This window comes from Mycteria americana, chromosome 12, assembly GCF_035582795.1.
Source record: "Mycteria americana isolate JAX WOST 10 ecotype Jacksonville Zoo and Gardens chromosome 12, USCA_MyAme_1.0, whole genome shotgun sequence".
NCBI lineage: Eukaryota > Metazoa > Chordata > Aves > Ciconiiformes > Ciconiidae > Mycteria > Mycteria americana.
The window spans coordinates 7293884-7319410 of NC_134376.1; the positions used below are offsets into that span (position 1 = coordinate 7293884).

The window sequence follows — 25527 nt, forward strand, 5'->3', positions numbered from 1 at the left end:
CTCAGAAGGGTTTTAACCCCAGATAAGTTTAAGCAAGCCATTGAACTTTACTTTGCTAATACTCTTGGAAATACACATAATAATTAAAAAGAAAATCAATCTTAATTTCTTAAGTTAATACTAAGACCTACTTATTCCCTCTTGTCTGCGAGAAAGATTAGTTGCTGTGGAGAAGATTGTACAGTAGAACATACTAGTATCATTTCAGACAAATATAACTACTAAGGAAAAGAAATCAAATTAGATGACAATTTCAAAGCTTGTTTGAAGAAAGATATGCTCAGAGACAAAAAAACCACTGTCTAAACAACCTTAAGAATCAAAGTCTACTTTCATTACTCACAATAGGGAAAGTTATCCTCTGTAAAAGAGTTAAAATATTTCAGCTGATCTCCAAGGTACATTTGCAATATAGAGCTATCTAAAAACACTTAGTAATATAATAGTGAATATGCTTGCTGATATAAGGCACATAAATCATCTTTCATTGTCCAGCATGTCTTTCCTTGAAATTAGTAAACTCACTTGTAGTTAACCAACATTCTACCCATGTTTTTCTAAAAATTCAGAAAGAGTTGCAATTGAATTGATGCAACGTAAAACACATCCCATTTTGCAACACTACTAACATCAGGCTATAGCTAAAAAAACCATGATCCCCAACAAAAGCTGATGATGCTAGTTTTAGAGTACACAAAAGCAAGAATATTAAGTTAGTGATATCTTAATTCTACAGTTTTGCCAACTTCTGTTTTATTGGCAAGTAGCCAAGTATTCTCCAACCTAAATACTATATTTTAATACACAATAATGATTTCCAGGCACAGAATAGAAAAGCAATCTCATACTGCATCCTAACGAACAAAATTTTTTTTTAAACTTAAAATTAGCTAAACCAGTAACTGAGGCTCACTGATGTATACGTGCTTGAAAATACATCTACTAACTCAACAACAGAAAAAGCTAGATAGGTTAAATCAGCAGCCACAATCTGCCCTATTAATATTAAAAAAAACTCAAATGGGCATCACAACATTTATTTTGAATACATAATACAAAAACTAGCAAACACTACAGAGTTATTTTTAGAAAACTGAAGTGATTTAAGAAAAACAGTCTAATAATGGTCAGTTTAATAAAAAGATACAAGAAAAACCAAGTTCATTAGAATACAGATTTTACATTCACACAACAAGCAGTTTTGCTATAAAAAAAGTCATCAATATGCGACTTCCAGCCAAGTTCCACACTAGCAGCAATGAATGTGTATCAATCAGTGTTTTAAAGTGAAAATGGTGCCAAGTCACAAAAGAAAACACAAACAGAAGTTACAAGACATACCAGAAAACAGCTAAGAATTTTGATGACGTATTTATAGAAATAAAACAGCAATTGTAACTAGGCGGAGACTAGTTTATTCATAGCAACTAATAAACACTGAGTCATTATCTTAGTCATTGTCCTGTTAGTTCAACATGTATTCTTTCCTCCATTTAGGACACAGCAGTTATTTTCAAAACAGACTAGATAAAGCATGCTTTTCCAAAGAAGTCAGCTACTTACCATGAACACTAAACTCTGCAGAATTAACAACATTCAGAGAACATATAGTTTCTCTACAAGAAGAAAAGAGTTCTCACCTGAGTGCATATGTATAGCCAGTGTTCTCTGGCAGACATTGGGGAGGAGTGTACGTGTGTAGACGTGAAAAGTCCATGTTGACTGTTTCAAATCATACTGTAAAAGGTGAAAATAAAGTAATGCAATGACTTAAAATTACATAAAGTCAATGTAAGAGCCCTTGCGCTGTTCAGCCTGTGTTATGAAGCACTGAAATTAAAAAAGCTACTGTTACTAGAAATATGGAGCTCTCGCTATTTCAGCAGTATTGCTGCTAGTGCTAGATATCCCTTATCATTACTGCATGAAGCTCAGTGTATTTCTGACCGCAACTTTCTTTACGATATTCTATTTCCAGCAGTTTCCGAGTTCTCTGGAACATTACTGTAATATGAGCCAAGCTCTTATCACAACTACACTACAACACTTCCATAGGAACTAAGTTATGCTAGCATCCCCAAAAGCGAAGCATAAAGATTTAAAAAACTACGTAGCCATACTTTCAGAGATCTCTTCACAATGAGTTTTGCTTTGAAAGCCCATTGAGCAAAGCACAGGCTGTTCTGTGCCCAAAGCATAACACAGGTGGAACTTGATAAAATGATTTGACTATATGTAAAAACTTTAGTCTACAACCTTTGAACACCATCCACTAAGCAGCAAGGGAGTTTCCTTCATTTCACATGAAATTGTAATATTTGGTACCGGTTAATTTATTCTTGTTGTAAAAACACTGAATACACAACCCTAGCAGAAGCCAACTGTAAAATGACTCCCATGGCTAGAATTAGTTACATTTTCCAGAGTGCCATCCACTTCCAAAGAAAAACCCTACCAACAAACAACACCCCAAAACCAAACCCAATCCACACTTGTAAAATTTTCGATGGGGTCTTTGGAAGGTATTATAGATTTAACAGGAAAAAACTGATGTTGCCATATCAAGAAACTTGCAGAGCTGTACAGGTGACTACTTGTGGTATTATGTATGATTTGACTTTGAAGTTCAAAACATTTGCAAAAAACCTTGAGCCCTTCTCCGTTTTATTAGCCACAAGAAGAGTTTTGCTTCTCTAGAAAAGATTCTTTGATAGCAGGTTATTTGTGGTTAACAAACAGGGATTTGGCTATGCTGGATTTGCATGGTTAGCAAAGCAGAATCTTGGCTATTTTCAGATTATCTATGGCTCCTGTTTCAGCAGCAGTAAAAGATACTCCACACAACTGTGTTGACATGCCCAAACTAAGGTAAAAATATCCCTAGCTACACTTTAATTCTTATAATCAAAACATCAAAAAGTATCTCATTTTGGAGATGCACTTTGCTATGCTGAAATAAGAGTTTTCATTTGTATAGCTACATATACACATAAGAAATAGACAAAAAGCACAGAGTCACAGGTAATAGCGGTTCAAAAAGAAATCTCTACACAACACCAAAATGCTCTTAGTCAGTCCACCTGTAGCCTCCAAATCCTGATGTCAATAAGGCAGAAGGATATTTCCATTACTAGTGAAGACAGTTTCCTTCCTGTTTTTTTAAAAAAAAAAAAAAAATCAAAACCACAGGCCTCAACATTGTATCTTTCTGAAGCAAGCACCTCCTATGCACTTCTGGAGTTAGTGAAAAACGAGGTCTCTCACTTCTGCTATTTATAATATTAAAAAACTGATGTGTAGAGAAAGCATTCCCATTAAGTGATCTTTGTCTAAACTTACTTCACTTGTCCCAGAGCCATAATGCTTTCACTGGCTTGTACATAAAATTTGTTGTTTGTTTAGAGAAGCTTAAATCAGTAGTGTGGAAGTATTAGCAAAGCAGTCTAATTCTCTTGCCAGAATAAGCAGCAAATACTGCTAGAATACACAGCAACTGCTGCCATACTTTAACAAGTAAGAGCTCATTTGAGGACCTAGGAAACAGGGACCAGAGAGTAATGATTCCTCAGTAATGAAAGTGGAAATGGAGAATTTCAAGATGAGGAATGTTGATAACATCAGATAGCACTTGTTTTAAACAATAACAAAACAGATTTCTCAGACATATGACTATTGAAATTCAAAACCATGATTACGGTTGAACTGTTTAAATTGGTCCATCCCAATAGAAAGATTTTTGAAACCACAAGCCAGGGACACCTCTGTTTAGTTTCCACTGGAGCTGATCTTGACTACCTAGAACACATCATTTCATCAATAAACCTACTTTTTAACTGGCAACTCAATAGCTGATATAATGCTTTTGACACCCAGCAATATCTTCCCACATGGAAAGCTAGGCTGTGCGAGTGAGCTTTCAGCAGCTACCCAACTCCTCCCTCTGTCTCTGCCACCCATACGGGTAGAGCAAAGCAGACTTTGAAAAATAACATATTGGCTCAGCTTCTTTCCTGTTCTTTTCCCCTTTCTCACCAGTTCTCTATTTACTTGATTTCTAAAGAAATAAAATGCTAGAATTTACATCATATTCCTTATTGGCTAAGGTTTGAAATATATCATTAAGTTAGTATTAGATAAAATATGTACTTGACCATGGCATTGCTAACTGAAAAGCCTTGGAGGTATTTATGCGTAGGTCTATTAATAGCTGGTTTTCATAGCACCAAGATCTCCGGTAAAGATAACAGGCTTGCCATTTAAACACCACGTAGTTAGAAATCGCTCTTAAAAAATTTAGGGGCTTGGTTTGATTCACTGTTTGTCTGATGCTCTAAAATTAATTCAGACTCAATGGGAAAAACCTTTACTCAATTTTTCAAAGCAACAGAACAGTCTTAACTGATGTAAGCAGAACTTGAAAATAATCTTCAGAGATAACCACCACAGTTTTCCAAAACAAGCATCTAAAATTTACTATGAAACTGGATTTTTTTTTAAACCTGGCTACTAGTTCAATAGCTTAATTTTAGTTATCCATTTCTTCAAAACAAATGATCAACACAATTTATTTAGAAATATTCTACATACTTATTACAGCAGAACTTTAAGCTACAGAACAGACCAGGGGTGGGTGGAGGACAATAACTCCCTCTAATTTGTTCACTCATGTTTAACAGCACTCCACCTTTCATGTATTACTTCTCGTTTATGAAACTTTCATCTACAACTGGAACAGAAGGAGAGACATGCTAACAAAATAGTTTGGAAATTTAAAACCACAAAACTTGGCAGAGAACCTGAGAGGTAGACATAGCACTTAGCTCCAGTTTAAACACTTGCGGGTGCCCAGCAGATTTCCGATTTAGGTACAATAGATCTGTCTGGACTCAGATTCATGTAGGCTTTTGGTATCAGCTTTGCTGCAAGCATTACTGGGCCCAAACTTTTAAGTAGCTTTTTTTCCTTCCCCAGAAGCCCATAATTATCTAAGTACTAAGGGATGTATAGTGAAAGAACTCAGCATGTAGTTGCATAAAAAAACCCAAGTAATAAGAGTACATTTATAAGACAACCTAAAGGCAATTAAAGAGAAGCATTTCACCTAGAATGCAAGTGGACAATAGAGCACGCCTCAACTTACAAACTAACTTCCATGTTCCTGCAGAGGAGACAGCTGGATTATTTGCTTTTTTGGGGAAGCAGACAACAACAATCATCTCAAGTATCACCTCTCCTTCACAATTCAACTGAATCAGTTAGAATAAATCAGCAGAGTAGAAGGGCAGGAGGAGACACAAATTCTGACTTGGCCAGAACACAAGAAAGCACAGGGACTCCTGTAATCAATGCAGCAGAATTTACCTTCACACAAAGCCCCTTGGCTGTTTCCAGAGGATGTGGACTATGAAGCATCTGAGTGACATGAGACCGCACCACCACCTCATAAGCCTCTTTATCTGAAAAATCACTTTCAGAATCAGCTAGCCTCAATGAAACCCTAGTACCGCTGCAGCAAACTTCCTGGCTTTCATGGAAGGTGACGCTCTTATAGTGGCCTTTAGGCACAGAAGCATCACAAGAGGGGAAGCAGCACCAAATACACATTGTGTACACACTACAAGCACGTGGCAAGGACAAGGATGAACCCCCACTTATGCCTTTTTGGGTACATAAATAGACTTCCACCAACATACTACCTAGGCATTTCCTCACAAACACCCTTGGTAACAAAGGAAGTGGTAAATCGCCATTTCACAAATGGGACGCTGGCAGAGTAGAAATATCCACCAGGAAGTCTGTTATAGAATGAGAAAATTTGCAAGAAAGCATGTCTTATTTTTTACATTACAAGGGGTAAAAAAACCTATACATTTAAAGTCTGAGAGAGATGTTGGTAGTACTACTTCACGTAGAACCTATTCTATCCTTACCTTTTAAAGCAAACTAAGTTTAAGTCATTATGCTTTAACATACTAATGCCACAAAAGCTAAACAGACTTTTGGGCAAATTATTAATAACAATTAAACTAGAGCATGCAACCCTATCAGTTCCTGAGAGCAAGCCATTTTTTACTCTTAATTTCAATTTTTATTTTCTATTATTCAGAATAACCAATAAAATTACTCTTTTTAGGTAGAAAAAAAGGCACATTCCCAAGTAAATATACTCCACGAAGAATGTTTCCACATACTCAATTAACTACTAGTTTAAACAGGCTGAAGAGCAAAGAGCTCCAAGCTAAATCAACATTTTATTAAAACACACATTCTTAAAGCATTAGTATTCCTTTAAAACAGAAACACAAAAGCAAACAAACAAAAAAATCCCAAGTAATAAAATTCACACTTTAAACTAGATGTTACCACTGAGTATTATGGCAAAGATCCCCAAACACAAGTGTCAAGCTGTAACGCTACTAACAAAAACAAGAGGTTCTTCACAAAGCAGTAACATTGCATATTCACATTAAGCACCCCTTCAAATGTTTTTTAAAAGGAAGGTTGATAGAAGCCAGCTATACGTTCAGCTACGGTGAAGCAATAAACACGTCTGTTCATTGTTTACACACACAGCACCCGAAACACTGCATGACACTACACTGAGTCATTTTATAAGCCAGGCACCTCCAGATCACCTCACAATTAAATACACACAAAGACTTCAGTGCACGAACCTCACCAGGCCTCTGCATTTAAAGAGATCCGGCGCTTTGCTCAAGGCCTCCCCCATCAGACTCTACAAGCTGCCTCAGAATCGGGGAGTTTCAAAGCGCTCCAGCAGCTCGCCCAGGTAAGCCTCCGGCCTGGCGGAGCCGCACGGGAGGGGTGGAAGGCGCGGCCGGTGCCCAGCGCCGCGGGCTGCACCGGCTGGGGGGGCCGGGGGGCCGCCACGCCGCGCCCGCGATGGCGGCCCGGGCTCAGGGCGCGCTCCCCGGCGGACTGGACATGCTGTTCCATGCCACACCGCAGGATCCCAAAATGGCTTCCCGGCCCCAACAAAGCCCGCAGCATCCGAGTGATCCGACCCAGCCCCCAGAGCTTCCCTTGTCACTCAGAGGCAGAGTTTGAATTCACTGGACGCGGCCGGCTCAGCCAGCCCACGGCTTTTAACCCCTGGGTGTCCCTGCAGGGAGCGTCCCACTTCACGACAGCCTGCTCTGCAAACGCTCTGTACACGTCCTTCGTGTTTATTTTAACCACCAGCTCACTGGCAGATAACAAAAGGCACATTCTACTTCATGCCTCGCCTTCCTAAAACGCTTCACTTGCCCAATAAAACCACCTCAACATTCATTGTCTAACAAAATCCAACCCAACATCTCACTCTTTATAACTAACTCCTACACCTGACTACCCAAAATGGCCACAACTCTTACAATCAACAAGTCACATGTCAGTCAAGTAGCATAGATTTAAGGAGATGCATATATGCCACGTCTACTAATATGTCAACATAAAAAGCCTACTAAGCTTGTCAATAAAGCCCTCCATACATATCACTTACAACGAAAAAGCCTGCAACTCACTTCCATAATATTATTATGAAAATCAGCAAATAGTAATACACCCCGTAGGCGAGAGGGGGAATTAGACATTAACTGAGAAATTCAACAGAGGCATTAGCCTGTAATAGTCAGGTGCAAAGTACTATGATAGAAAATTTTTTAAAAATGAGCGAAGATTTCACTTCCTTTTTGTGTAATGTTAAACTGAAAACCAGATGCCGGGACAGGGGGATTGCAAGTGCTGCAGCAACACAGAACCTGGAATTTGCTAGCTAAGATTTTCCTTTCCTATAACATATTATAAACAATACCTTTTTTTAATAAATAAAGAAACATAAAATAAGGGAAACCAAATACTTTTTCTTTCCAGCAGACATAAAACTTCTTGAGACTGTCAGAAAACAGGCGCTGCCTCTAGACAGTTTCTTGTTTCAGACACTTCTACCCCTGTGGTTAATGAAGAGCAACCAAACGTGATCACCACATCAGGAACACAGCTCTATCATCTCAAGTGAGCACAATCCTGAAATATCATATTTTGCAGTAAAACTACAAGCAATCACTCAGTGAGCAATGCCAAACTCTTTTACAGTAAAACCTTGCCTGTTCAACAACACTTTCCCCACAGAAGCAGTTCACTGACACCAGCTGCCCTGAGATGACAACCGGGGGGACAGTGAAGACAGGTTTGGCACTACCCCACACCAGACCACAACATCGATTACAGTACATTACCTTTGCAGTAAAGCTCAGGAACTGCAGTGAGCGCAGGCACTACAGCACACTTATCAATTCTTTCTAAATCAGAGCGGAAAGCTGCAGGCCATAGTTACTTCTGACAAGAAAATGCTCCAAGTGGCAGGCCAAGAGGCAGCCAAGCAGGCGGACAGCCACGGCAGAGATTTGTCCCTCTCCTTCCAGCTTAAGAGCGCTGATCCAAATAACTTCGGGCCCTAAAGAGAGGTCAGCGTTTGATCCAACAACTGCAGCCCGCTCTCCCACGCGATGTCCTCACGCCCTGCTGCCTTCCTTGGACTACTGTCCGAGCTGAGGAAGGAGCCGATCTCTCTCCCGCCCAGAGGAGGATGCAGACCGAGACACAACGTCCCAAGGGCTCCCACGAGGGCAGCTGCCTAACGCGGCCCTGGCCGCCGGAGCGCGCCTTGCCCGGGACCGGCCCTCACGGCGGGAAGCGACGGCGGGCGGGCCGGCCGAGGCGGGAGCGGGCGGCAGCGGCGGCAGCTGCCGCCAGTCAGCGGGTGACGAGCAAACGGGGGCGAGGGGGCGGTTGGGGGGGGCCGTTGGCAGCGCGGCAACGGCCGGAACGGGCTGGCGCCGAGCTGTTTGCCGGGCCCCCCCCGCTCTGAGGAAGGGCGGGGGAAACGCGGCCTGACCCCTGAGGGAAAGGGGAGTTCCCCACCCGCCCCAGCGCGGCCGCGGGAAGGGAGAAGCTCCCCCTCATAGGAGGTGGCGGAGAGGGGGGCCCGCACGCACGCGAGGCCAGAGCTGCCGGTGCCCGGGGTGGCGGTTACCTGGCGCCGGTGGAGCGAGGGAACGACAGAGCCGCCAGCAGCAACCACAGCGGCGGCGGCGGCTGAGATTGGCCTCGCCCCGCCCGCTTTGCCGAGGCCGCCGGGAGCCCCCGCCCCGCCCGCGCGGCGCGTGCCGCCAGCACCCGCCTCTGCGGCCCGCCCCGCCCACCGGTAACCGCCCCTCACACCCCGCCCCTTACAGACAGCCCTTCACACCGCCCCTCACAGCCCCTCACACCGCCCCTCAGACAGCCCCTCACACCGCCCCTCACCGCCCCTCACGCAGCCCCCTCACCGCCCCTCACACTCCGTCCCTCACGCAGACCCTCACAGCGTCCTTCACACAGCCCCTCACACACCGCCTTTCACACCGCCCCTCAGACAGCCCCTTACACAGCCCCTCACGCAGCCCCCTCACTGCCCCTCATACCCCGTCCCTCACACCGCCCCTCACGCAGCCCCTACAGCGGGGCGCACCGCGGCACTTCCCTCCTCTTCAGCAAGCATCCCTTCATGGCGGCACCGCCCTACTCCCCCGGGCTGCCCTTCCCTGCCTCGGGCTCTTCCCTCCGGCAGCACCGTCCTGCCGGCGGCCGCGGCCAAGCTGCCTCCTGCCTCGGCTTCCCCCTCCGCAAAATGGAGCCGTGGATGTCTTTGGAGTGAGAAATGCTAAAGAGATGCAGGGAGTTACCTCTAAATTTTCGCTTCTGCCTCTGCTGCTTGGATCCTCATTGACTTTCTTTCCCAGTATTTCTGCGTCTCCCCTTGCTGTTTCCTTCTCACTCCGTCTTTTTTGGATTTTCTTTCCCTTTCACTTGCTGTTCTCCTCTAAGACTTCTGGCACTTGCACAACACACCCAGCCACTCGGCGGGATTTAAGCACTGTGGATCCCACACTATGCTCAAGCGATCTTCACCGGTGCCAACACCAGGCCACGGTAACCACTGGACAACCGCAGGAAAAAGAAATATCACAGGCCTGCTTTCAGCAAAGAAGCCGTGGCGTGAAACAAGCCCCGTTGTTCAAATATTTGGGGAACATATGCAAATACATTAAATTTGAAATCTGTGTCTGAACCATGTTTTTTTAAACCCTTAGTCTCCTCAAGCCTACAGTTTTCGGGTGGGCATCGCAATGCTGTGCGCTGCGGGCAGGGACAGTTCAAATGGCAGTGAACAGAAGAATAGGGAATGTGTCAACTGAGAAAGGGTAATCAGGACAAAAATTGTTATTGTGCGTGCACGAGAAATGACTCAGCTTGCTGGGAAAGACTGGGTAATAAATATGTAATTATCAAATAAATAAATAGACTCTGTGTACTTGTTTGGATACAAAATGGGTAAAAGCAGCTAATCCTGAAGAAACAGAAAAGGGTGCAAAAAAAAGACATTCACTTCAGACGTTAGCTGATGTCGCTGTAGCACTGATTTTAGGCAACTACTGTTTATTTTAAAAGAGCTTTGCTCTAGTTATGTGAAAGTGTTAAGATGCTGCAGCCAAAGCTGAGCTGATCCCAGTCACGCTCGGAAGCCAGCACACAATTTGGTCAGACGTGCAGCCCCCCACCAGTCGCCTCCTCCCGGCGCATGGCTGAATACTTTGCAGAAATCACCTCACTTTTCTCACCACCCCTTCTCTTTCGGCACCCGTTTTCTTGTCTTTAGAGCAGATAATGTTTAAGGGCTTAAGATAGTCACGGCAAAATCACTTCTTAGTTTAAATCTCCCTGAAGTTCTTTGGTGGTGTAGGGCCAGGCCCTGGCGGGGCTGTTTCTCCCCGTTCCCCTGGAGCCCGGGCAGGGCAGGCTGCGCTCTGCGCTGGCAGGACGAGGCACGTCGTGCTCCCCGGGCGTTGCTCCAGCTCCCCGGGCTGCTCTGACTTGTCCCGAGCAGTTGTTTTTCCATCAGGACCAGGCCAAGAGGCTGGAGGAGGATGGCTTAGACTCAGCTTTCCCTCTGCTCCTTGGCTATGAGGAGCAATTGAGCCTTTGGCTTCTAGGATTTAAGGGAAACTTGGTTGGATGTTCCAGTTTTGTTAAAAGAAGCTGGTACATATAGGGACTTAGTTTTTCCACGTTTCAGAGGAAACTGCTCTGAGGCAAACAAAAATTCTTTCAAAGTTTTTCAGCATCCAACAATGAGCCCTGAACACAAAGTGGGCTCACTTAATTTTATTGGCTAAGCTGAAGTCTGTAGAAAAATGGTCAATAAGAATAAAAATTGATCCTATTAAAAATGTTTCAGTTTTAACACTCTAGAGGGTAGTTAAGAATTTAGGAAAAAAAGCTTTGTTAACTGACACCAGGTACAGGGAAACTGCAATACGAGGCCAAACCAATCCAAGGTCCACATTTCTCTAGTCCTACCTCTTCTTTCCTTCCCTTCCCACCTGATTCCCACATTTTTGCTTCCTTCCCTTCCCACTGCGATTCCCACTCCCGTTCCCACTCCTGCACTCCTGCACTCACACCTAGCAAACCTCTTCTGCTCCACATTCTGGCCCTTGCTATCAACCACGAAGGTACGGGTCCTCACAGCGATGGAAGGTAAGGACTGAATGTGACAGAAAACAGTGCAGCAAGGTGTTTCTGACTGGTAATACCGGGCACTGGGCACGGCGTGCTGCCGTGCAGGTTGGAAAGGGCGAAGCGTTGGACTTCCCGGGGTTATGGAGGGCCAGCACTCCACGGGTACGCACATCACCAGTGCCTGGGCGCACTGTGCAGGCTGGGTAGCGCGGGGGATTGCTGAGCACAGGACAGTGCTGTGTGATGGGGCCGTGAGGGGATCAGGGCAATGCTTCAAAGCCTGAAGGTGGTGGGGTTGGGGAAGCGCTGGAGTGAGTCACAGGGAGCTCAGAATCAGCCTGGGAGGGATGCTGGGGTCGGGGTGCTGCGGCAACGCGTGGCAGGGACGTGCTGGGCAAAAGGGATTCTGTAGATTTGTTCCTTAGTGTGAGGAAGCGTGGTGACCTTTACGTCCACGGCTGGGGAGATGATCATATATATGCATTAGTATGAAAATTGCCAGAAGTATCTATGATTCTACAAAGGATGATTTCTTGCTCATTAAAGAAAAAGTTTCTTGCCATTTGCATCACGCTTCGTGGTTAAACTCACGAGGGCCCTTTCTCTACACCATCATTGCTGTCAGCCAAAGGCAATGGGCGCTCCATACAGTGCAATTAGGTTATCAGTTAAAAGGGGGCTGCAAAGCACTTCAATTTTGCCACTAGATCCTGCCATTGTCCTGACTTATGGGGGATTTCAGACATTAACACGAAAAGCCGATTACATACAAGGCAGGCCGACAGAGCAGCCGTTCTCCTCACAGCTCTCATCTGCTGCTTCATGGCAGTTACTGCTGTTCGTGAGCTTCCCTGCGGGATTGATCTCAGTAAATTGACGCAAGCCTGTTAACTGTAATTTTTGTGGATCCTTCAGCTGCCTAATGATGAAGATTTTTTTTGCTTTATTTTTCTTTCTCTCTTTTTAAAACATGGTTAGAGCTTCACTTGAAGGGCTGAGGCACAGAGCAGTCCCTTCTGTATCCAACAGGGCCAGCTCTGATCCACTCTTCTAGCCAACAGCTGCTTGCCTTCCCAGGCAGCGATCCTAACACAGATTCCCCAAATGAAACAGAAACTTGGCTCCTCTCAAATCGACAGTTGATTTCCACAGGCCAAGATGTTACTTTATATCTGGGGCAATGCTCTAATGTGTTTGTGTCGTGCAGACAAGGGACTTCCCCCAAGTGAGATAAAGCCTGTGCGATAACCCATCAGAACTCTAATCTAATCTACAGAGAGAGAACTATAGCTATTATAGTGTAATAACTTTCCAGTTATAACTGGAAATAACTAGTATAGTGTATATAGTATAGTTGTACTATACTATTATACTATAGGAAAACTATACTATTATAGTATAGCATAACTGTAATAGTTATTTGTTATTATTCTATAATTTATTTTATTTATTTATTATTTACTGTATTTAAGTTGTTATACTATAATAGCTATAGTTCTATAGCTATAGCTATATAATAGCTATAGCTAACTATAGCTATAGCTATAGAACTATAATAGCTATAGAACTATAGCTATTATAGTGTAATAACTTTCCAGTTATAACTGGAAATAACTAGTATAGTATATAGTATAGTTGTACTATACTATTATACTATAGGAAAACTATACTATTATAGTATAGTGTAACTGTAATAGTTATTTGTTATTATTCTATAATTTATTTTATTTATTTATTATTTACTCTATTTAAGTTGTTATACTATAATAGCTATAGTTCTCTCTCTATAGATCAGATTAGAGTTCTGATGGGTTATTAGTGTTTCTAAGAACTTTCCGGTTATAACTGGAGGTTAGTCTCTGGGGAGCACACTGCGTACGCAAGCAGACAAGGTGCATTAGCGCATCGTTACCGTGCGCTCAGATGACACAGTGCACTGCCAGACACCTGCAGACAGACTGTCTACAGCCTGCCTAAAGCATTTCTCGGGAAATCTGCACATTGCCCTTAAGAGCCCACGTGGATGAGAAGCGGCTGGATCTGGGAACATACCTAACCTCCAGTCTCTCCTAAAAATGCTCTCTGATGTAGACTTCCTCTCGAAGCCTCGTTTGACAGTGCCCTCTCAATGTCTAATTAATTGATTCTATTTAAGGTAGTCAACAAATATTTAGAAGGTTCTATATTCAGTTAGACAAATGCACGCACTTACCAAAAACTTTGTTTTGCTGAGAATCCAAGTCCCAGGATCTTCCACAACAGGTCTTGTAGCTTACAAGGACGAAGAACAGAAGCACATGTGTTCGTCACAGGAAGGGCAGGGCTAAAAGCCTGCTTATCTAAAGAGCCTGAAAGTTTGAGATAACTATTTTGCCCAAAAAAACTGTCCTTGCTTAAAAGTTACGTAATGAATATGATCCTAGTAACATTATGCAAGGAACGCAAATAAAATCTAGTACATATAACAGCTGATCTAGCAAAATTAAAAAAAAAAAAAATCATACATTTCAATTGTGTTCCTACTGATGCAGTAAAAGGTTGAAGCTGAGAAAGTTGATTCTCAAAGAAAATAACTTTAAAACCCAGGCTCATACATCATCCACAGGAGACTTGATAATAGCACTTCATAAAGGGATTTGAGAAATTTGGGTTCTATAAATTGAAGTATGGTAAACTATAAGCAGCATCAGCATATTGTTGAAGTCCTACGTCCAGAACACTTTCTAATAAAAGAACATAGTGGAGGATATCTAGTTTGTCACACATGCGTAAACTAGGATCAGGTTGCTGTTTAACACGTCCCTAGAGGGACTATTATTTAATTCACAAAGCTCTCCTGGCTCTGAAGAAAAAAGCTGGTTTGTCGGATGATGCGGAGATTCTTCTTTGGGAGGCATCCTACAACGGGCTGTTCTGAAAGATAACAAAATACTCAACATTTGCAGAAAAAAATGTTCCCAGCCTACTGAAGAGATCAAGCTTGATGAATACTTCAGCCCTTAGTATTTGTGTACCAGCTTTAGAACATCTTGAAAAACTTCGACTAGATTTCACTTCGCCTAAGACGATACTCTTCTCTAATCCCACATTTGAAGTTGGGTTTTCAAATATCTCTTCTTTAGTCACAAGAATAATTAAAAGCACCTGCACAACATCTGTACTGCAGCTATCATGAGGCTGCAGTTAGTGTGGTGAAGTCAAAGAATCTCAATTTTGCCAACATAGGAAGCTAAAAATATTGTGCCTGTAGTAATGTCATTAAGTAGGATTTATTTGGTGGACTTTCAAGGGAACATTACAATAAGAACTGAGTTCTTGTTGCAACTTTAGGTTGCATTGGAACAACCTGCTGCGTTGCAGCACTTTGAAACACTACTTTTCTTTTGAGAGCAGTGTTGAATGAAAACTCTAAGGGCTCTGCTAGGATGGTTATGTAGTCTACTTCCAATCTAATTAAATGGGCTTTCTAATCATTGATTAGACTAAGGAAACAATTTCACAGAATCACAGAATAGTTGAGGCTGGAAGAGGCCTCTGGAGATCATGTAGTCCAAATCCCTGCCCAGGCAGAGTCAGGTAGAACAGGTTTCCCAGGACTGTGTTAAGTCAGGTTTTTAATATCCCCAAGGCTGGAGACTCCACCACCTCTTCACTCCATTTACTGTCTTTTAGGGACTTCTATTTCACTCACATTGTGCCTTCTAAGAATTTCAGCTGACCTTCCAGTTATAGTGAGTTAAATAGTTAATAGTTTTTAGTCAACTAAAATGCTGCTCAATACAGGAATGGTTATATTTTGGCTTTTCATGAAAAGAAAAGTCAACTTCAAAGACAGTATGTATGATCTAAAACGAGTATCCTATTCTACAGGAATGCAAAATAGCTTTTGGATCCATAAGAAACTACTCAATTATTCAGTATCATTAATATTATAGTCCCTTTTGGATAGAATTTTCAAAGGCACCTAGTATTTTGTGGGGAAGTGGCCATGAGTTTGCATGACTTCGCTTTTAAGCTAGGAATAAGACTTGTCTTGTGTATCTAATCTCTGTCAAATGTGTCTTTGAGAATGCAAGTAGATATTGCTGTGAACAGATCATGGTTTGGTTAACAATTATGTCTCAAGTCTGAAAAGGTAAAGCTAGCTCAGAAGGATAAACAAATGTGAGGACTTCCTACAGTGTAAGGAGTATTACCAAACCCCACTGAGCCCGTTTTTAGACTTGATACAAAAGCCAAGGCACTTAAGAGTTAGAAGCCAAAGAGCACTTTTTGTCTGCAATACAGATAATTAAAAAAAAAAAATCAGGATCCTGATTTTCCATGATTTGTGTGTGCAATAAATAGCACACTACCCCACAATGACATAGACAAGAATCTAGGAGCTCACTTACTTTATTACATAGCTGAGAACATAAGAAGACACTAAAACATATACACTACAAAGGTCTTTTAAAAAAATAAATCAAGCTTTAACCTAATGTTGCAAAATTCCATTTCAAAGTAATATGCAAACAAATGTTGCTTGCTTTCCAAGGCACAATGGTATAAACACAAAAACTGCAGATGTGATATATTTAATACAAAAATATAAATACTGTTAATCTTAAATGACAAAACAGCACGTTTCCTCCCATGTATAAACCTTAATTTAAAAAGGTTAGCTTTATTCTCAGTCACGAAATGTAATACAATGACAATAAAAAACTATTCCTTTAGTGACACCTACTCAGAATATGTCCCTATTATACCAGCATAATGAGTACTCAAAACATTATAAAAATTTTGCTGCATTATGCAAGGGAAGTTTGGCTGGTTTTTTTTCTTGATAAAACTGATCCTCACAGACCTGACTCTGCAAAGTCTGAATATTACCCAGAGTTTGAAATGCTCCTTGAAACACTGAGTCCTCGCTGAATTACATTAACAACTTTGACATTAGACTATTACTTTGTTAAATAAATTATCTTTCTCAACTATAAATAGTGTCAAATTCCTGAAAAACATTCCTCCTTTAAACTTTGTATCTGAAAAACTTCCAATGCAAAGTGAATTAAAACATTGTTTTATTGCTAGCAAATACAAAGAACTGTTCAAACGGCAAAGAACATAAAATTGTACCAATTTGACTTTTAAATGAGCTAATAGTGAACTTACAAAGAAAAAACAATCTATTTATTGCTCAGCCTTTCTTAAGCAAATGAAAATACGAAAGTAATCCAGATCATACAGCTTTCACATACATTTCACTAAAAAGAATTTCAGCATTGATTCATAAAGCTGATTCTTTGGCTGACTGAATGTGATGTAGTAGTTGATTGCAATAGGCTGGCGTTTGATGCTTATGTACAACCCCTTCAATTTCTCTCACGAGCAGTTCTGGATATAAAACGCTTCCTTCTTTTAAAACTTCTGTAAAACAAAAATACGTTGTATAAATCATTAGCCACTCTGCATTTCTCTATCCAAGTTAGCGAACCCTAACCTGGAAGTTGTTCTTCTACAAGTTGCGCCCTGATGACAACCTGATTCCCCCCTCATTTGCTGAGGTCTGTATTCTGACATTTATGTGCTTGAACACGGACCGATACACTAATAAATTCCAAAGAATCCATCAAGCAAGCTAGGATATGGTCACATCCTGCAGTGGTTAGCGTCTATGCTTCATATCCTGTGTACCATCTACAAAGTCTTCTGATACACCAGATGCACTGACATTCCCCCTCTGGTGAGTGCTAGATAACACATTACATTCTGCATAGAGGTAAAAGGTCTGCGCTCATACTCACTGAAACCCAAAGGAGAGCTTCCAGCCTGTAAGGATTCGCCTCTAGTTGTACGCGCTACTCTCATGTAACACTTGAGAACATGATTTAAAAAGCATTGTTAAAAATATGTATGACAAAGTCTTACCTAGGACTGCATTTTGGATATTTTGATCTGGGTCATCGAGATGTATCAACAGTTCTTGGTACAGAAACTCAATATGACTTTCCATTGCAGATTTCACATCGCTCTCCTTTAAGCATTTAAACCAATTAGTTAAGGTGTGAGCAGCTGCCAGTCGTACATCACACGAAGCATCATCCAGACGCTTTAAAACTTCTGAAAAAGAGCATATACATAACCAAACAGCACTGTGAACAGCGAAGTTATCTTTTGCACTTGAAAAAACAAATGTATTTTGTCATCACTGAAATTATTGTTGCATTTATGACATATTTCCGTCTTTTGAACACTGTGAATACATGTAGTACGTTGTTCCTAAAGGCACGCAGTGCATTGTTATTGGATTGTTATGTTGTCAAAAACATTTAAAAAGTGTACAAAATTCTTTAGATTAGTTGAACATTCTCTAGCCCTCTTTCTAACAAGGTACTATGAACTTCTATTAATGCATTACAGAAGTACAGAGTTTAAGTATTTTTATGCTCTATAAAGCACAGTATTTCTATCAAATATTACCATTTCAGTGAATGACTGCATTGCAGACTATCTGAATATGCAAGATGCAAAGACATACTTTAACAATTATCTGATCATGTATTTCTCCAAAATAAAAATGTTTGTTGTTAGATTTCTACCATGCCATGTAAGAAAAACTATCAGCCATTAAGATGCTGAGTTTGGGAAAGTCCGATTTATTTGTATATATCTCTGAGCACATAAATCCCGTTACATAGCATAGACTGTACTTCTCCTGATTCATTGTTTAGCATTTAAACATCATCCTAAGAAGCATTACAGATAATAGCTCTATTTGACATTACAGCACTCCAGATCAGGGTTTTCTTTTTCCTTTTTTTTTTTTTTTTTTAAATAAAAACCCAACCCACTACCTATTCAGGTCTATTTATGGTACAATGAAATGGTTTGCTCTTGGCACTCTGAAACACAGCAAGGAGAACAATGTGACTACCATTTATATAATGCATTACTGTTCTGCTTTCACTATAGTTAGAACATTATTTCATATAGTCTAAACTAGGAAGCAACGCAGATGAAATACCGGCCAGCCTTGCAAGGACCGTAATACCGAGTGAAGTTCCATCTAGTGGTCTAATGCATAATAACGTTGGGAATACCGCTCAGTTCTGCTCAGCTGGGAGCGAGGGCATTTCCAAGGGACATTAACTTGTCTGCAGTACACCACGTCGATGAAATGAAATACTGCAGTTAAAAAGCTACTACAGGAAGGCCTTGCAAAAAGCAAGTGCTGTTGGAGTCACACTCACAACACCTACTCAGGTGTTTTACACCTTGATTTTCTAAAATGTGTATGTGCACTTTATACACTTTAAGCAGTCTCATGTATCAGTTTAAGACCATGTCTTAGTCTCTGCAGGCTGAAGACATTAAATTGCCTCTCATACACAAAAATGCTGCTAATGGTATGACTTTGTGCAGCACTTCACTTTTTCCATTTCCTTAATATCTATAAAATTACTCTCGGGGAGAACTACCCGAATAGTTAAAATACCAGATAAGAGAATACAGAAATAGCATTAGAATATGTGTATGGGAATGAAATAAGAATGGCTGAGAAACCCAGTCTACATACAATCTGCCCCTATTTGCACCTCAAACTGTTTAAAGGCTTTTTGCTCTTTACGTGGGATTAAAGCCAGATGCTGTCGTGACATACAGCAGTTTTGGTCATTCCCTAGTCTGTATTATCAGCTGCAGTGAATCTGCCAGCGAGGTGGACAACCTGCACAGTGAATCCTAAAGCTATACAGTGAATCTGCCTACTGCTGCAGCACGATGCTTTTCATCCTTAAAAGCTAAGCTAACTATGATACTTCAGGTAAAAAAGCAACTGTAATTCTTCAACACGGAGATCTTGATTAAAAAAAACAAAAAAACAACTTTTACACTTACCTGTGTAAGTGTTGGTAAATTTATCTTCATCAAACTGCTCCCCGCAGACTTTTAATAAAACGCCAACAATACGACAAGCCATCAGTCGAGTAATTTTAGAGTCTTCATCCATGGCAGCAATAATTTGGGGCATTAGCCCATCTTTGACTTTTAAGATCTACAATTAACAGGAAAAGCATAGAAGAACAACAGCTTTTCAGTCACTCCAAAACAATATGCTTATTGGTTACATCAGTTACCATTGGGTCTGACTGATACTGGCTTGCTTAATTTAAAAAGAAAAAGTTAACTATAAAAGTTAACCTGAAAATCTTGGAAGTTACACAGCTCTATTTTTGCCTCTAAGCAAGCTTGGGAAATGAAAATCTACCAGTCGATCATCCAGTTCATGAATGCTCAGTATATATGCAGATGAATTTTATGTAACTTCTAAAAGCTTTAAACTTACTTGCCTTTTTATTTTTAAAAAATTGTTGGCAAGACTTGAAATAATTTGGAGATGAGGATGATGTGTATGTACCAGTAGATGGTGCTCTTATTCTAAAAGGAAGCTTTAAAGTAAAGACTGTTGTATTACAATGTTTTAGTGAGTTTCATAATTTGACTTTAATATGTACAATTAATATCTACATTAATATGTCCAATTTAATATGTACATTTCATATACATTAATGCAAAAAAGGCATTAAGGCACTGATTCAGAAAAACTGTTTAACTAGAATAGTAGTCTCTGATATAAATGTTTTCGTATATGTGAACTCAACCAGTTACATGTGTTTAAGCACTTTGTTCAATTAAGGTCTGTTAGAAAGACAATAAAGACTATGAACATTTAAAACATTTTAATTCTATTATTTTTTTTTAAATGCCCTTATATTTAACACATTTCCAGTGCATCCTTTCCAAATGCTATTTCTGTTAGCAAAGAAGCTTCAAAAAGCCCCTCAGATTCGATTAATCTTTAATCACTAGGGTGGGTAACACTTCTTTACGTGCACTCCCTGTTAGCTCTCTACTTCAGTTTCTACAGATACCCTTCAAAGTTCCATCTCAAGTCCTCCTGCCCTTTCCAGGAATCTTTTAGATTTTTTTTTCCTCAATGGACCTGTGGGCTCCAAGGCAACCAGACAACTTGTTTTTGCCACATTACAGAAAAGCATGTCCTGGCTAGCTCCAGTGCTGGCTAGGGGTCCAATAATGTCAAGTACCCAAGTTGCTGTGCTAATAATAGCGGTTAGTATTTTGTGCTACAGAACTGACATTATGCTAGAACAAAGATCTACAAAATTTGACAATGGTGAGTTCTAAAGCTCACCATATTGCTTGCCTCAGGTCTCTTATCAGGGTATCATTATCCCTCCACTACTGATCATTTCAGTTATTAATACTCAATTACAATTAATGAATTTTATTATGAAAACTATATGTCCATCTGAAAATATTACTTATAATAAGGATTTATTCTTTTTTTCCCCCTTGCATTTATTCCGTGCTCCTGCCTAAGATTTCCAAGCACATTTGATGAGAAAGAGAGAATTTACCTCTTTTGGTGAAAGCATTTCACAGTGAGTAAGAGCCCAAAGGCATGATACAGCTGTAGTGCGGATGGCAGCTGCTGTTCTTCCAGCATGCCACTGCAGATTAGGAGCCAGGATGTCTTTTATCACAGTCTCAAGGTAGCTAGGGAACAGCCTGAAGCCAAAAATAAGAAAGCAAAATAAAGGTTCATGAGAAAGTGATAAAGAGACTGACAGGTTGTAAAAGAGAATTTTCTGTCATAGAAACATCGGCAGAAAAGGAAAAAAAAAAAAGACTTTGTAAAAAAATAAATAAAATCTTATAAGCTAATGTGATTATAATGTACGTGATAAGCTTTTCATAACTTAATTTTTCTAGATAATATTTAAACAAATACCTAACATTCATGGAAAGGGGAGGCTAGACTTTCTCCCACTTCAGACGATGCCCATGACTCACTGTGTTATCTTGGTAAACTACTTACCTTCTCTCTGTCTTATTTTCTCCGGCTGTGAAGTGGAGATAACACCCCATATGAACGCTGTGAGGATTCATTAATATTTGTAAGGCCCTTTGAGGCTGTCCAGTGAGAAGTATTTATAACGTGAAAAGTATGAATGCTATTGATGAGACCTGAACTACTGATACTGCAGGGAGTCTGCACGGAATACTTCAGCTTTCCCTTGGCTCAGAAACTCGTCTCCCTCAAGGATGAGAGGCCTGTCGGATTTTCTGATGGTGCCAGTCCCAATACTAGTTTGCTTTCATTACAAACACACAAATCTGTAATATTTTTGCTGATGCTTCTTCCTCTTCCTCTACTGAATGGGCTATTATAATGCTAAAAGTTGCTGCGAGAGTCAGCAATTGCAATAGGCAGTATTCCCTCGCACCCATTTAATTCGAGCTCAAACAATTTTAAATTAAGAGGAAAAGATGTAGATCTTACACACAAGTTAAAAAAAAAAACTTTGCTGCATCCAAGAGACACGCGTGCCTGGCTGTGACTAGATGACTAAGGCTCAGGTTATTCACTGTGCCTCTCTGCCTTAAAAAGCAGCTGGCAGCGTGCAAAACAGATTGACAAGTAACAGGCTAAATCTACCTTGACTTGTGTCCCACTCCATTCAAATTTCCTGGAGACCTGGACTGCGGCCACCTGAGTGCAAAACAGCACATCACCACCCTGGTGCTTGGCAGAAAGGGAAGAAGCTGTTGCTGACTTTTTGATAGAAGTTCTACATTTCCAGGATGAATAAATGGCTCCTACACAGATGTGTCAAGCCACAGGAGGAACATAATGGGTAGATGTTAACAATAAACAATTATCACTAAGTACTTTTAAAAAACCCAAAAAACCCCCGAGCCCAACAACAAAACAAAATCATCCAGTAATGAGAATCCAGCAGTAAAAAATTCCATAATAATATTGTATCAATGTAATAAGCAATGTAATTGTATCTACTTCTTTGCCGTAACTACCCTTTTACCCACTGCAGTTAGACCGTGTCACCCAGGTGTAATCTGACTAAAGTATGACCACCTAGCCTGACAGCCCTTAATTATCTATTGCACATACACAAAACTGAAAATCTCCATCTTCAACATGATGAAAATAGATACACCTGGCTGCTGCTCAGCCCCTTGGCCAAGGGAGTGCTCTGTGTCCGAGAAAGTCCAAGATCCATTCTTGCCTCCTGTCCAGCAGATGGCACTTAAGATTCAGTAATAACAAGAAACCTGATGTCCCATTAAACACATCTAAATTTGTCAAAACCCTTTCAATTTATTATTTTAAACGTATTTTTGAGAATTAATAACATTCTATTCAAAAAGTTGCCAGAAAAAAAAAGACAACTAATGATCACCATCATTCCAAATTTCCTTTTAGCTCCAAAGCTAAAAAAAGCTTTGTGCTATCTGTGCTACTGTGCTATCTGATCAGTAGCTGCTTCTGTTTTTAATAAAGCCTTCTGTTAAACTGCAAAGAAAATCCAGTCTGTCAAAACATAAAGGTAAATTCCATCAGCATTATGTTAACCGTAATGCTATGCTATTTGTGAGACTATTTGTTCTAGTGCCTTGAAACAGAATCAGTAAAGCAATATCTGGCAATTATCTGACTCAATCATGTCAGACTCAAACAAAATTAGATGACCACACAACTGTGTTTAGCATAATAACTGAAAGCCTTCCTATCTAAACTGTTAGAATGTTTTTAAGGAGCTAAACAAATTACTGCCAGCAGTGAATGTGATTGTGTAACCAGAACTTATTACTACTTCACCACACTATCTCTCATTACCATTAAGATGTATTTTTTGCTGTTGCTGATGCAATTAAATTCTCCCTCTTTCCATTTTCAGATCTTACTGTTGTAAATCTAACTTAATTCTAAAAGTGAGTCATTTCCCTGAGAAAACATACCCTGTCTGTGCTATTTGTATTTACAAAGTTGAGATTTTATTCCCAACTGGATATGAAATAACTAAAACGTGATCTGTGCATACAATAATACAATAGCTCTCATGCAGATATAAAAAGCAGAGCTTGGGTTTACATTAAAATTGCTACCCCCATTTTATGGACTTATATACTTAAACTTTCATTCCATGTTAATTTTTTTTTTATACATTTTTGTTCTGGATTGCCTCCTTTTCTGCTGTTATGGCACTGCTGCACTTGGCTTTTTATGTTTGTGGATTGTTGTGTTTTGGGTTTTTTGTGTGTATGCTTTTGTTTTTTTCCAAACTTAACATCTTAAATCCAGGTAATTCAAAACAAAACTGCATTTGCTTTTACAAATAAAAATCTCGAAAAATGTTTTGCAAATAACTCTTCAAACACAAAAACTTTACATGTTACTTCCTACATTAAAGCATTGGCTGTTATAATGGTAAGTAGCATCAAGACTTCAAAGAGTTATTTAGCTCCCTCTACTGCTTTTTAGTTCCTGAAGATAAATCTCCTGGGAAAATCCATTGCATTGCTCTTGTTCTCAGAGGACAGAGAGCCTCATTATGAGTTAGACTGGGCCATCCTTAGCCAGGAGTGTTCTTCATACAAACAGGTCTATTAACCTAATTGGATATATCTAATCTTGACAAAAGGCCATTCACTCACACTGCCCTGAGCAAAAGAACCTCCATCACTGCTATCTGCGGAGAGCCGGTGTGATGTGTGGCTGTATTTGCTGAGAGTATTACTTTGAAACATATTCTTCTATTTTTTCCACACTGGTAATTTCCCTTTCCTGGGAATCTTATGAAGCTGAAAGCTCATTGGGTTGGTTTTGTTTTTCCCCTCTTTGGCTCCATTATTTATACAAATGACCGGGTTGCAGATGAAAGATTTTTTAATTCATCCTACTTAACTTTGGCTACTGCCAAAACAAAAGTTTACTCTTTGATGATGTTCTCCATGTGGTCCTGTACTGATCATCTCTATCAGCAGTATCTACATGATCTAACTTAATATACTCACCTGAGCACTTCAGAGACTTTCAGATAAAGAAGTGCTACCAGTCCTACTGTACAGGCGAGAAACAAAGAATGAATAAGGCTATGGAGAAGTCCTTCCTACCTCCTAGCCACCCTAGTCAGGAACGTTGCAGGTCATGACTCTGTAGCATGCCATGTAATGTACCTGGCGTACTGCTTAGATGCAGCCTAAATGATTTTCTGTAGATCACAAATGAGAGGCAGAACAGAGAATTTAACTCAATTCTTCAAATTCTATTCTGCTGTAATCTGTAACGCTATTTCTGAGGAGGAAGAGCAGGAGACCAGATCACTGAAAACGTACAGAGAAGAAATGCCAGTGAGACTAACTTGTTGACCAGGTCTGAATTTGAGTAAATACTTTAAAAGAACGAATATATTTAATGTTTTAAAAACAAATGTAGAAAATAATAAATGTATGTGTATGGTAGATGAACAGGAGCTAATAATGTATTCTGCAGTAAATAAAGGACAGTAAAATCAGGCCATAAAAGAAAATAAATAGATGGGAGAGAGTTGCATTATCCCATTTTTAGACTGAAATATGTTATTACACACTTAATAAGCATTATTGTTGTGTTCAGGGCACCACAGAACACACAAGATGACATTTCTTGGCTCCATGGTCTTTGCATTCTCAGCTGGATGATACAGATCTGAAATATAACAGATTAGCTTACAACAAATAGTCAGATCCTGGAACACTTAAAATATTTTTCAAAGTGCTTTTCCTTCTTTCTTTCTTTCAGGAAGATTCTTGCATATCTAGATTGATATTGTAACTACCACTCAGTTACACGATTATTTAAATAAGTGACTGACTACAAAGAGATTTTTCGTATGAATAGGGATTTTAATACTGGATCCTGAAAATATGGAAACAGACAACACCACACTTGGCACAAAAGCTTTCAGTTAAAAAAGGACAGCTTCATTATATTCCATCTTAAGCACCCTAGCTCAAAATCTATTAGGGGATGTGTTAGCAGAAATTCTTCAGCTTACTGGGAATCCCCCACTGAATGGGAACACCAGGGTTCCTCCCCTGCTACATTACAGGATG

General features: G+C 40.3%; 2 protein-coding genes across 15 annotated transcripts in view; both read right to left on the reverse strand.

Moving 5' to 3' along the window:
* SUN1 (Sad1 and UNC84 domain containing 1) overlaps positions 1–13875 on the reverse strand; it is a 37205-nt gene extending 23330 nt beyond the window's left edge. For 6 of the 14 annotated variants that reach the window (XM_075515680.1, XM_075515677.1, XM_075515676.1 and 3 more), the window contains exons 1-2: positions 6675–7008; positions 1641–1737 (exon numbers count right to left, since the gene is read on the reverse strand). In XM_075515680.1, coding sequence (XP_075371795.1) covers positions 1641–1717 — 77 coding nt within the window. In that variant the 5' untranslated portion in view covers positions 1718–1737; positions 6675–7008. Of the gene's footprint in view, positions 1–1640; positions 1738–6674; positions 7009–8240; positions 8459–9037; positions 9169–9728; positions 9748–13777 lie in introns of those variants that run through there. The other 8 variants (XM_075515669.1, XM_075515670.1, XM_075515672.1 and 5 more) reach the window with 8 other exon arrangements.
* Positions 13876–15956: 2081 nt separating this feature from the next.
* The window catches only part of DNAAF5 (dynein axonemal assembly factor 5), a 30824-nt gene continuing 21253 nt past the window's right edge, over positions 15957–25527 (reverse strand). The window contains exons 10-13 of the mRNA XM_075515657.1: positions 20988–21138; positions 19447–19603; positions 17479–17670; positions 15957–16977 (exon numbers count right to left, since the gene is read on the reverse strand). Coding sequence (XP_075371772.1) covers positions 16838–16977; positions 17479–17670; positions 19447–19603; positions 20988–21138 — 640 coding nt within the window. The 3' untranslated portion in view covers positions 15957–16837. The remainder of the gene's footprint in view (positions 16978–17478; positions 17671–19446; positions 19604–20987; positions 21139–25527) is intronic.